This window comes from Scyliorhinus torazame, chromosome 4, assembly GCF_047496885.1.
Source record: "Scyliorhinus torazame isolate Kashiwa2021f chromosome 4, sScyTor2.1, whole genome shotgun sequence".
NCBI classification, from domain to species: domain Eukaryota; kingdom Metazoa; phylum Chordata; class Chondrichthyes; order Carcharhiniformes; family Scyliorhinidae; genus Scyliorhinus; species Scyliorhinus torazame.
The window spans coordinates 60,138,628-60,151,188 of record NC_092710.1 but is presented as its reverse complement, the minus strand read 5'-3'; the positions used below and the strand labels follow the sequence as shown (position 1 = coordinate 60,151,188).

At 48.3% G+C, this 12,561-nt stretch overlaps 1 protein-coding gene across 1 annotated transcript in view; it reads left to right on the top strand.

Annotated features, from left to right (window-relative positions):
• The window catches only part of LOC140410249 (NACHT, LRR and PYD domains-containing protein 3-like), a 68,237-nt gene that overhangs the window by 15,807 nt on the left and 39,869 nt on the right, over positions 1-12,561 (top strand). The window contains exon 4 of the mRNA XM_072498213.1: positions 11,111-11,277. Within this exon, the coding sequence (XP_072354314.1) occupies positions 11,111-11,277 (167 nt within the window). The remainder of the gene's footprint in view (positions 1-11,110; positions 11,278-12,561) is intronic.

Below are 12,561 nucleotides of genomic sequence, written 5' to 3'. Positions count from 1 at the left end.
GGTGGTTCTGGAATTAGTGCAGACTGTGCTACAGGTGCAGTCGGAATCCTAGCCAATGTGGTCAAATTGTCCAATTCGTCATATTCTGTCAATTCAAGGCCAGCCATTGAACTACGTAGCCCATTTTTTGTTTGACCCGAGCCTCCCCTGTCTTTACTTGCGCATTTTTTTGAATGCACATTCCTTTTTCAAGACCTGTAATGGTTTTTTTTGTTACCCCCTTCACTAATTGGAATTCCCATTTTAAGGGCATTTTCTTGCCAACTTGATAACATGATCTTATCCCTCTCATGTTGACAATATTGTCTGCATAATCTGATTAACTCTTTAGCTTTCATACTTTGGCTCTTTCTTTTTTATTATTATATATTTTTATTTTTTATTTGCTTATTTATGACCAATGGCAATTTTTGCTTCTTGGCAAAATTATTGAAAAGGTTCTAACAGTGTTCTTTTAAAACTTAAAATGTTTGAAAATTCAAATTGAATTACTGCAACCTGCAAGCTGAGCTCTGATCTCAACTCAGAACTAAATTTACAATTTGATTAACACAAACTTGTATAACTTTTACAACTTAATTAATTCTTTATCTTATCAATTTTCTTTCAACAAGTTTTTCTTACATTCACAAAATGTTGGCTGCTATCAAAGAGGGAACAGTTAGCTGCGGTGATGTATACCAGAGCAAAGTCAACTGTCATCTCCAGATTTACACTTTTTAAAATGGTGTCAGTGAGTTTCTTTAAGTTTCTATTAATTCACAAATAAAATGAGATTGACATTATTTCAAGTAAGTAAAACTTAAGATTCTGGCAATTTCAATCAATTGCTTTCGAAAATAATAAACTTTTATCAAAGAGGTAGAGAAACCCACTGGTTTTCTTTAATTAATTCAAAACGTAACTTTGCTGGAGTTCACTGACTCGAAAGAAAGGTATCCGATTACACCATAGGCTGCCTGTTAACTCAAGCTGCTGTTAACCCTTTGAGAGACTTCTGCTTTAACTAATATGCAGCACCCAGTTTGTTTTAAAATTTATCGTTTCTCGCCACTTCAGTCCAAGGATACAATTTTAGCTTAATCAACTATAGATTTAAAACACTCATTGAACTGAACCCTCATCCTGAGGTCACATCAGTTATTCAAAACACTCACATATGGAATTAAACCATCTTTAGATTTAAAAACACTCATTGAACTGAACCCTCATCCTGAGGTCACATCAGTTATTCAAAACACTCGTAGAAATGAACCATCTTCCGATGTCCCATCAGTTCATCAACAACACAATTAACCCAAAACTGAACTATCAATTATGATATCCCATCAGTTTAATTTTCTAATCCCCAGACTGACCTTTGATTTCGTCGAGACGATCTTTCCGTACCAACCGTGAGTGACCAGACTAATTAGACGATAAGAAGAGGGGAAAAAGCAATGCGCGGTCATTTTCCAGCTTTACATTGTGGGCCCTTTTTTCCACTCTCCCTCCGTCCATAATCAGTCTAATTCTGAGTTGGCCAATGACCATCTTGAGAAATCCCGGGTTTCGGCACCAAATGACAAATATAAATTTCTTTACCCGTCAGTCTGGCCTCAATAAAAGTCGCGATGAACTCACCAGAATGAGACTGGCCTATCTCTACATTACAGTAACTAATATCTCTAAAACAGTTATTTTATATCACATTCGCCACCTTGACACAGATTCCACTATTCTCTGGTCTCCTCACCTCCAAAGTGCTGAAAGATGCAGCCTGTTGACTCAGCGGATGCGGTTTCTGAACAAAAGTGTGACGCCATGGTGCAAAAGGCCATCTGTGTATTGAGGGGCCTGAAGGTTGAGAAAGGTTAAACCATAGGAATAGGAATGCCTTGATTTTGGGGCATTCTGTAGACGAGGCATAAAAGGCAATTCCTTGAAGTGGTCAGTGAGCTAAGAAGTTTGTGGGTCTGTAATATGTAGCTCCTTTTTTAATTTATAAGTGGTTCAATCCAAATAAAAAGCAGACTAACTTTAGCCTTAAACAAGATAAAGGCTAGTTTGTACAAAACTACTGCGGGAAGTTATTTAAACAGAAGTGATAAAAATAATGAACTAAATACAGACAAAGATTAAAATGCAGACAAAAGGAAAGAAACTTAATGTTCAGGGGCAGGATTCTCCAAGAATGGGGCTTTGTCCCATGCCCGTGAAAAAACATGCGCGAATCACTCTGGACTTACCTGGAGAAAGTCCAGAGTAATTATCCTACCTGGAGGGGGCTATCAGGGCCCCGGAGGGCTCCTCGCAGCTCCGGCTGCTGATACAGGATCCTGCACGTCCGGTCTGGGGTCTGCGCATGCATGGCCGACGTACACTGCAGACCGGCACCAAGAAGATAGGCCCCCCCACCCCCCAGATCGTTCACGCCTGCGGATCGGTGGCCCCCGATCAATAGTCTGGCCGTCCTGGAGGCCCCCCCCCCCAATGAATGATCCCCTGCCCCCACCAGGGCGTAGGTAGACTCATGCCGCCACGCTGAGTGCCCGCCGGGTGGAACCATGAGAGAACCACGCTGGTGGGAACTCGGCCAGCTGCACTTGAATTGTCGCGGGGGCTTCTTTCGATGGCCCCCGACCGGCGCCGCGTCGACCGCATGCACCCAATTGGCGGCGATTCTCCGGGGACCGGAGAACCGCGGGAGCGCTGTCGGACCCGATCTCGGGTTTGACGCCCAGTCTCCGCCCCCGCGCCAAACGCGATTTCAGCGCAGAGGCTCGGAGAATCACGGCCGGGATTTCAAAAATCACCCTGTGTGAAATATCCTTGCAGTCTGTTGCTTGAGATTTTTCTTTCCATATTGAAGGGGTTGAAACCTGACGTTTGGTTTAACAGCTGGAGTTCAACAGTCGGTGTTTGCCTGTTTTTAGGTAGACCCAGCACTTCAGCAAGATGGAGAAGGTTTCCTGTACCTCACTAATTCTGTGATTACAATACTTGTAGATTGCCTGGACTATTTTGACAGAAGAGCAATAGATTTCTTAATATCTTCCCCTCCCTTAGCCTGGCACAGTGGTTGGCACTGTTCCCTCACAGCGCCAGGGTCCCAGGTTCAATTCCAGCCTCGAGTGACTGTGTGGAGTTTGTACATTCTCCCCGTATCTGCTTAGGTTTCCTCCAGGTTCCTCCCACAGTCCAAAAATGTGCAGGTTAGGTGGATTGGCCATGCTAAATTGCCCCTTAGTGTCCAAAGATGTGCAAGTGAGAAGGGGTTATGGGTATAAGGCAGGGGAGTGGGCCGAGATCGGGTGCTCTTTAGGAGGGTCGGTGCAGACTCAATGGGCCGAATGTCCTCCTTGTGCACTGTAAGGATTCTATGGATCCTCTCTGTAGCAATTTCTCAGAGTTCTTCTTGGGGTTCTGCACACAAGAATGGCTGTTCGCAAACCGTGGGTGGGATTTTCTGACCCTTCCGGCAGTGGGGTCTATGAGCCAGCGAGCCATGCAAAATGCCATAGACATCGCCAGACCGGAAGATCCCGCCAGACGTGAATGGCAAGATGCCTCCGCTGTCAGAAAACAGGCCACAAAATCCCTCCCTGTATTTATCACAAAATAGCTGCAATGTCAATTTTGACTCCGCATTGTTCCAGCTGGTGAAGTGACTTTGTGTGGTCCTCTGAAGTCCCTTCCTACTTCCTGTTCCTCAGATGTAAAAAGGTATTTTCACATGTTTAGCACTCCGTGGACATCCCTGGAAGGGTCTTTCCATTTGGAATGACTCTTTGTCGTCAGATTAGAGATATGAACATCACCACCGTTTGAATAACACCGGAATGTGTCATGCTGTCTGGCCATACCTACATTTTTTTTTAAAGGCTTTTAAAGCTAATATAAAGATTTGAAAACGGAAATGTGCCTTTAAAACCGTTTCTCTGAAACTTTGCAATATCTTAATTACACATTTGCAACACAGGGGAAACCACAGCCTCCTCTTGAAGGCCTGAAAGTGTCTTGAATGGTAATTTTACTTCCCGGTGCAGAGGAAATATCATCTTGAAATGGTGTAACCATTCTGGCAAGGAAAGAGGAACCGCAAACAGGAATAGCTGCGGTTAGAGCCCGTAACATGGGCATTTGCAGAAAGCAAATGCAATGAGGATGTGAGCTAGCACAGTATATATAAAGGGAAGGGGGGAATGGGAATGGTAAATGTGGGAAGCCGCTCCACACCAAACATGGCTGACCAGGAGTCTCTCCTAATCTTACTGTCTGCCAGTGGCATGTTGGAAGGATTCAACCTGTGGCAACATTTGAATGCACCTTGCTTGGCCATTAAGTCCTGGGGTGAGACTTCACAGAATCACAGACTTTACAGTGCAGAAGGAGGCCATTCGGCCCATCGAGTCTGCACCAGCCCTTGGAAAGAGCACCCCACCCAAGCCCACACCTCCACCCTACCCTCATACCTCCACCCTATCACCGTGACCACGTCTAACCAATTTTTTGGACACGAAGGGCAATTTAGCATAGCCAATCCACCTCACCTGCACATCTTTGGACTGTGGGAGGAAACCGGAGCTCCCGGAGTAAATTCACGCAGACACGGGGAGAACGTGCAGACTCCGCACAGACAGTGACCCAAGCCGGGAATTGGAACCTGGGACCCTGGAGCTGTGAAGCAACAGTGGTAACCACTGTGCTACCGTGCTGCCCCAGAGCTTCTGGCTCAGAGGCTGGGACGATATCCACTACAGCGCAAGACCTGCATAAAATTTTGTTTGGACATAAATGTAGCTGCAGGCACTAGTATTAACAATTTCAAAAGAGTACGGGCAATTTACAAGTGGCGGAATCACAGAATTAGTGAGGGGCAGGAAGCTTTCTCTCCCTCCCAAAATCTTGCTGGCTTGCTGAGTCCACCTGAAAAAAGCAGAAGTTCGACTGCAGAAACCATCACAGCCGCTAAACGGAACCTCCAGTTTCAATCCCTTCACTTTGGAAAGAAGGAACTCAAGAAATGGGGCCTGCAAATGGGGCCCGCAATGAGATGGGTATGTCCAAAGCTAGAACAATAAAAACAAGCCAACATGCATTTATGTTGCAAGTTTAGTTTGTCAAAACCTCCCAGTGTGCTTCACAGAAGCGTTACCAAACAAAACTTGTCACCAAACGCCAGAAGGAGAGATTGGATTGACGACCAAAGCTTAGTCAGAGCTAAATTTTAATGACCATGTTAAAGTACGAAAGACAAACAAGTTTTTAAAAATGTATTCTTATTTGTTCCCGATTAAGGAATAATTTAGCGGGGCCAATCCGCCTAGCCTGCGTATCTTTGGGTTGTGGGGGTGAGACCCAATGCAGACACTGAGAGAATGTGCAAACTCCACACAGACAGTGACCGGGGGCCGGGATCGAACCCGGGTCCTCGGCGGCGTGAGGCAGCAGTGCTAACCACTGTGCCACCCGAAAAACAAACAAGTTAATGATGTTCCAAGGAGCTACGTTAGGACAATATCCATGTGGACACAATTCAGCAATTGGAGGGAAACAACATAATTATCTTTGGGCTTGACAGGTTAGAAGCAGTGAAGGAGAGAAAATTGAACTAGGGAAATGTGATTGTGAATGATGCTTTGGACAATTCATAATTTTCTCTTCAATCTATTAAAAATAGCCCGGTTGAAGTGAACATGTTGTGTTACTTGAAGTGTACATAGCTGCACAGTTCGAGAACCACTAAAAGTAATTTTGATTGAAGAACCCAATCAGTGGTTGTTATGTGTCATATCTCCACAAGGACCACGGAGAAGCTTTCATTGATCTCCCCATGGGACTCGTGGAGTACAAGCTCCCCAGGCAGGGAGCAGAGACCTACCACCTGGCACTCGTTATGAGCAAAAGTTAATAGCAGGCCCAGATCAAGGCCTGGTGAGAGGAGTCCTCCGAGCTAGGATTGCACTGGGAGTGGGGTGCTGCATTATGCAGACCCTTATAAACACTTTTGTAAATAAATCTTCATCAGGTTTACCGTCTGCCTCTGCTGCGTCATTGTACTGGCGACGAGGATTAACAGAATCTCCTGACTTGCCCATTGATTCGCCTAGCCACTGGATGTTTACTGTGGGGAACACCACGTTGTATCAATAAGAATGGCATTATTGGGAAACTAGAGAATTGGAATCAATATGTGGAACACATGCAACACTGCTTCCAGGCAAATGGGATGTTGAGGAAAGACAAACAAAGTTCTCCTGTGGAGCCCAGACATTTAGGATCATAAAGGGTTTGATGTACCTGCAGCACCGGATTCCAGGGGCGGATTCTCCGCGGGAATTGCAAAACACAATTTGGCGGAGAATCGGTTCCGACGCCGAAATCACCACGGGCGCTGATTTCACATCAAATCGCAATTCTCCATTGTCTCAACAGCAGGGTCAATGTGTTCCAGAACGCCCAAACATTAAATGCCATTGGCATACCATTAGCAGGTCTGACCCAGTGTTCTCCGGGGCCCCCATGGTTCTCCGGCGTCGTGGCTGCTGAGGGAGGGAGAGTGGGTACAGAAAGTGTCCAACATTGCCATAGTTTGTTGGCAGTTGTGCTGCTGGCCAGGGGGCATCTGCCAGGGCAGGAGGGGTTACCAGGGATGACCAAGAGGTGGGCTGTAGGGTCGGGATCGATGGGCACGGTGTAGTAGGCTATATTAGGGGTATCGCGGTACCTAGGTGGGATGTACCTTAAACCGCCTTCCCCGATTGCAAACACGTCGCCACCAGGAGCAGACAGTACAGTGCCCAGGACCGGACCTTCATTAGGTCGGAAGTCCAACGGTTACTAAAGGAAGGCATTATCGAGGCCAGCAACAGCCCCTGGAGAGCTCAAGTGGTGGTTGTAAAGACCTGGGACAAACATAGGATGGTCATAGACTACAGTCAGACCATCAACAGGTATATGCAGCTCCACGCGTACCCTCTCCCCGGCATGTCTGAAATGGTCAACCAGATAGCGCAATACAAGGTTTTCTCCACAGTAGACACTAAATCAGCCTATCACCAGCTCTCCATTCGCCCGGACGACCGTAGGTACACTGCATTTGAAGCAGATGGGCGGCTCTACCACTTTCTAAGGGTTCCCTTTGGTGTCACAAATGGGGTCTCGGTCTTCCAATGGGAGATGGACCGAATGGTTGACCGGTACGGTCTGCGGGCATGTTCCTGTACCTCGACAATGTCACCATCTGCGGCCACGACCAGCAGGACCATGACACCAACCTCCGCAAATTCCTCCATACCGCAAAAATCCTTAACATAACCTATAACAAGGACAAATGCGTGTTTAGCACCGATCGCCTAGCCATCCTTGGCTACGTAATGCATGATGGAGTCATAGGCCCAGATCCCGAACGCATGCGCCCCCTCATGGAGTTTCCCCTCCCCCAAGGCCCTGAAACGTTGCCTGGGCTTCTTTTCTTATTACGCCCAGTGGGTCCCCAATTATGCGGACAAGGCCCGCCCACTAATCCAGTCCACGTTTTTTCCCCTATGGGCAGAGGCCCGCCAGGCTTTCAGTCGCATCAAAGCAGACACCGCCAGGGCGACAATACACGCAATCGATGAGTACCTCCCCTTCCAGGTCGAGAGCGACGCATCAAACGTAGCGCTGGCTGCCACGGGCAGACCCGTGGCCTTCTTTTCACGCACCCGCCACGCCTCAGAAATTCGCCATTCCTCCTCCCACTGGCCCCATCCGGATGCGATGAAGCTGAAGACGACACGCTCCCAGAGCCACGGATGCCCGAGCCAATGCCAGCATCACCGCCGGGACTGCGACGATCGCAGAGGACGACCAGGGCCCCCGACCGGCTGATAGTTTCATTGTAAAATGAACTTGTGAATAATTGTCTGCAAATATGTGTATTGCAAGTAAAGGCACCAAAGGGATCCGTCACCGGGGGTGCCTCCCAGGGCAGCCAGGCTCACAATCGGGGGCCACCGATCGGCGGCCGGGCGTGATCTTGGAGGGCCTATATTGTCGGGGCTGGTCTGCAGTGTGGGTCCGCCATGTTGCGAGGGGCCGGCACCGCAGACCTCTACCAGCAAGGCCACCACCCCCGCCAGACTCTTTTTTTTAAACAGGGGGTGAATGTGGTAGGCTATATTAGGGGTATCGCGGTATCTAGGTGGGATGTACCTTATACTGTAGTATGAGTGGTAGAAGCTGCCTGCTGGTTCCGCCCAGCAGGCGGAGCATAAGAGTCTGTGTTTCACCCACAGCAGTCATTCTGTACCGGAGTTGCTGGGGTAACTAGTTGTTCGTTAAAGCCTTCAATTGGACTACAATCTCGCTTCAGTAGTGATTGATCGTGCATCACACGGAACGCCATTGCCGCAGCCGGAATGGTAGACATGCAGCTGCACATGGCATGACAGTGCACTGTGAACTTAGTGACGCCCCAGGCCACCCCGCAAGGTACCCTCTGGCTCCAGCCGACCCATCAGCCGTATGAACACACCCTAGCACAACCAGTGCCATCTTGTTGGCTGGGATGAGTGTGTGTGGGATTGTAATGCGTATCTGCGGCTGGAGCTTGTCAGCCTCCCGAGTGTCAATCACAGACCCGGTGAATCTGGCTCCATTTTTCATTGAAATCGATTGTGTTCCACGTGGCGCTGTTCATAGCCCCTCCATAGTCGCTGAATCGGACCAGGTTTAGTGCCAGTTTGGCTTTCGTGAAAGTCCACGAGTCCTGCCCCAGCGTCAAGACTTAGTATCAGGAACGGAAAATCCAGCCCCAGGTATTGCTAGCTTTGGGGTGGAATTCTCTGATCACAGACTTTACAGTGCAGAAGGAGGCCATTTGGCCCATTGAGTCTGCACCGGGCCTTGGAAAGAACACCCTACCTAAGTCCACACCTCTACCCTCTCCCCACACTTCCACCCTATCCCCGTAACCTCACCTTACCTTATCTTTTTTGGACACTAAGGGCAATTTAGCATTGCCAATCCACCTACCCCTGCACATCTTTGGACTGTGGGAGGAAACCGGAGGAAACCCACGCAGACACGGGGAGAACGTGCAGACTCCGCACAGACAGTGACCCAAGCTGGTAATCGAACCTGGGATCCTGGCGCTGTGAAGCCATTGTGCTAACCACTGTGCAACTGTGCTGCCCGGGCTGATAATGGGGCTATGTCCCCACGCCCACAAGAATTCAGGCGCGAATCACTCTGGACTTCCCTGGAGAAAACCCAGAGTGATTCTGCGATTTCCAGGGGGCTAGCAAAGCCCCGGAGTTGTCCTCGCAGCTCTGGCTGCCGATACGGGGCCCTGCACTTCCAGCCGCGGGTCCGCGCATGCGCGCTGCGGCGGCCTGCGGTGCCGGCCCCACGCAACATGGCGGACCCACACTGCCGACCAGCCCCGACAATATAGGCCCTCCAAGATCACGCCCGCCCGCCGATCGGTGGCCCCCGAATGTGAGCCTGGCTGCCCTGGGAGGCACCCCCCGGTGACGGATTCGCCCCCCCCTCGCCTCCCCCACACCAGGGCAGCCGCGGATTGTGTCCACAGCCACCACTCCGAGCTCCCGTCGGGTGGAACCATGAGTGAACCACGCCGGCAGGAACTCATCCAGTTGTCGGTGGAGAATCGCAGCGGGGGCCTCTTTCAATGGCCTTCGACTGGCGCCGCGTCGACCGAGTGCAATTGGCGGCGATTCTCCGGTCCCCGGAGAATCGAGGGAGCGGCATCGGATCTGATCACGGGTCTGACACCCATTCTCCACCCTCGCGCCGAGCGCGATTGCAGTGCGGAGGCTCGGAGAATCCCGGCCATGCCCTCCCAGCTACTATGATCCCAAGCGGCCTTTAATTTCGCAAAGGTATCAGTTTAACATAATCTTTATTATTGTCACAAATAGGCTTACATTAACACTCTAATGACGTTACTGTGAAAATCCCCTAGTCGCCACATTCCGGCACCTGTTCGGGTCACAGAAGGAGAATTCAGAATGTCCAATTCACCTAACAGCACGTCTTTCGGGACTTGTGGGAGGAAACCGGAGCACCCGGAGGAAACCCACGCAGACATGGGGAGAACGTGCAGACTCCGCACAGACAGTGACCCAAGCCCGGAATCGAACTTGGGACCCAGGTGCTGTTAAGCAACAGTGCTAACGCTAACCACTACCGTGCCACCCATGGCGTTGCGCTCTCCTGGTGAATCAGTCATGGACATCTTGACCTGGCTGCGGTGCCTTTCTGAACACTGTGATTGGGCCACCTTTGTTGAAGATGTTGAGGGACTGGCTGGTGTGTGGCATTAACAATACGGCTATGCAGATGAAGCTGTTAGCGGAAACTCCATTGGATTTGAAGCGGGCCATTGAGCTGCCCCATGAGGACCACTGAGACACCATCATTGATCTCTCTGTTGGACTAGTGGAGTATGAACTTCCGAGATAGGGGGTAGAGGCCGCAAGCCTGAGGCTCATTATGAGCAAAGGCTAAGAGCAGGCCTCCTGGTGAGATAAATCCTCCCAGTTTGGATTGTACTGGGAGCGAGATACTGTGTTACGTAGACCCTTGTAAATACTTGTTAATAAATCCATATTTAATTTGCCGTCCATCTCCTCTGAATCGTTATGTTACCGGGCCCGAGTTAACTTACTCTGGGCAATTAAAGGAAGTCCGAGCGGAAATAGGAGGAATTCGGATCAGAGATGTCTCAACCTCATTCAATCTGAGAAATATTCCAACGGACTGAAGGAGATGGCATGATTTCTTTGCTAAATTTGGATGAGAGAATCAACTGGATAACTTGAGACCAAATTGTGGGGGAGAAAAATCTTTGCAAATTTCTCATTCCATGCCAGATTATGGAACATTTAGAGATACAGAAGATGAGGATGGGAGGTTGGATGATTTACTTCTACTCGACACATATTAGCAAATACAATAATACTTTGATGAAATGTGACAATATAGTTCAATGGAATGTATTTGGTTATCAGAATGTATTGGTTAAGGTAACTCACAAGATGTTTCAGCTGCTTGCTGTTAAGTAGACATGTAACCCGAAGTAGAATTAATGGTGTTTACTTTTCCCCTCTTTTATTCACAGATTCGATTTCTATAATCACTGAGTTCTCGACAAATAGTGATGGTTGCCACCTGATCCAGTTGACGAAATTATATTGGGAGAGACTAGAACAGGCCATTGAAGAAGTGGTGAACGGAGTCAGCTTGTTGTTAACATACGAGACGATTTTCAGTGGACAAGAACATGGGGTAAGTGTGAGGAACACAGAATGAGTTTGGACTATTTAATCATCACAAAATTGACAATAACCAGACCAGAGTCGGACAAAGAATGTTGCAACTGAGAAATAGACCATTCAGGAAATAAATGGATAAAGCTAGCAATATTGTGAATTGAAAACAATGTCATGAACATACCCTGCAGATCAGTCAGTATTTAAAAAAGGGACAGGGAACGGTTCAGGTACAAATCTTGTACAGACTAGAAATAATGGGAAAGTTTGGTCAGGCTGGGAAAATGAGGGACGAGAGGCAACAGACAGGGTGTTAGGCAAGATTATGAATTTGTTGATCTGAAAGCTACTTCATAGAATCATGGAATCTCTACAGTGCAGAAGGAGGTCATTCGGCCCATCAGGTCTGCACCAACCATTCAAATGAGCACTCTACCCATTTACACTCCCCAGTCCACACCACCCAATCCTCGTAACCTGCATATCCCTGGACATTAAGGGGCAACTTATCATTGCCAATCCACCTAACCTGCACATCTGTGGGAGGAAACCGGAGCACCCGAAGGAAACCCATGCAGACACGGAGAGAACGTGCAACTCCACACAGTCAACCAAGGCCAGGATCGAACCCGGGTCCCTGGTGCTGTGAGACAACAGTGCTAACCACTGTGCCACCGGGCCGCCCCTAAAGTGGGTCGGTGCAGACTCGATGGGCCAAATGGCCTCCTTCTGCACTGTATGTTCCATGTTCTAAAGGGAATTAAACAGAGTGCTAAACCAGGAAAGTACAGGCCTGTCAGCCTAACACATGCCATATGTATGACGTTAAAAGCGCATTATCAGTGACACAGTTTCATATGGAATGGTGTGGGTTAGTCAAGGAGAGTAAGCGTGCACTTGTTTAAGTAACTTTTGCCTGGATGACTAACCTGGTTGAATTATTTTATAACGTAATAGATAACATTGATCAAGATTGTGGAAAAGATGTATATATAAACCTTAGAAAATCTTTTCAGCAAGGTTCCAAACAGTAAGATAGAAACCCATGGAAGAAAGTGAAATTTTAAATTTTTTTATTTTTTTATTGAAGTTTATGGGCTGGATCCTCCCGCCCACCGCAAGAACGGCACGGGCGAGACGGCAACAATGGAAAAATCCATTGACCTCGGGCGGGAATCGGCGTTCGCCGGGCGAATGAGGACGGAGAATCCCGCCCTACATTTTTCCACTGTTACAGGAGATGATTAAAATGGTTCTTGCCTACAATTTGCATGCTATTTCCTTTTCACACCACCTCTTC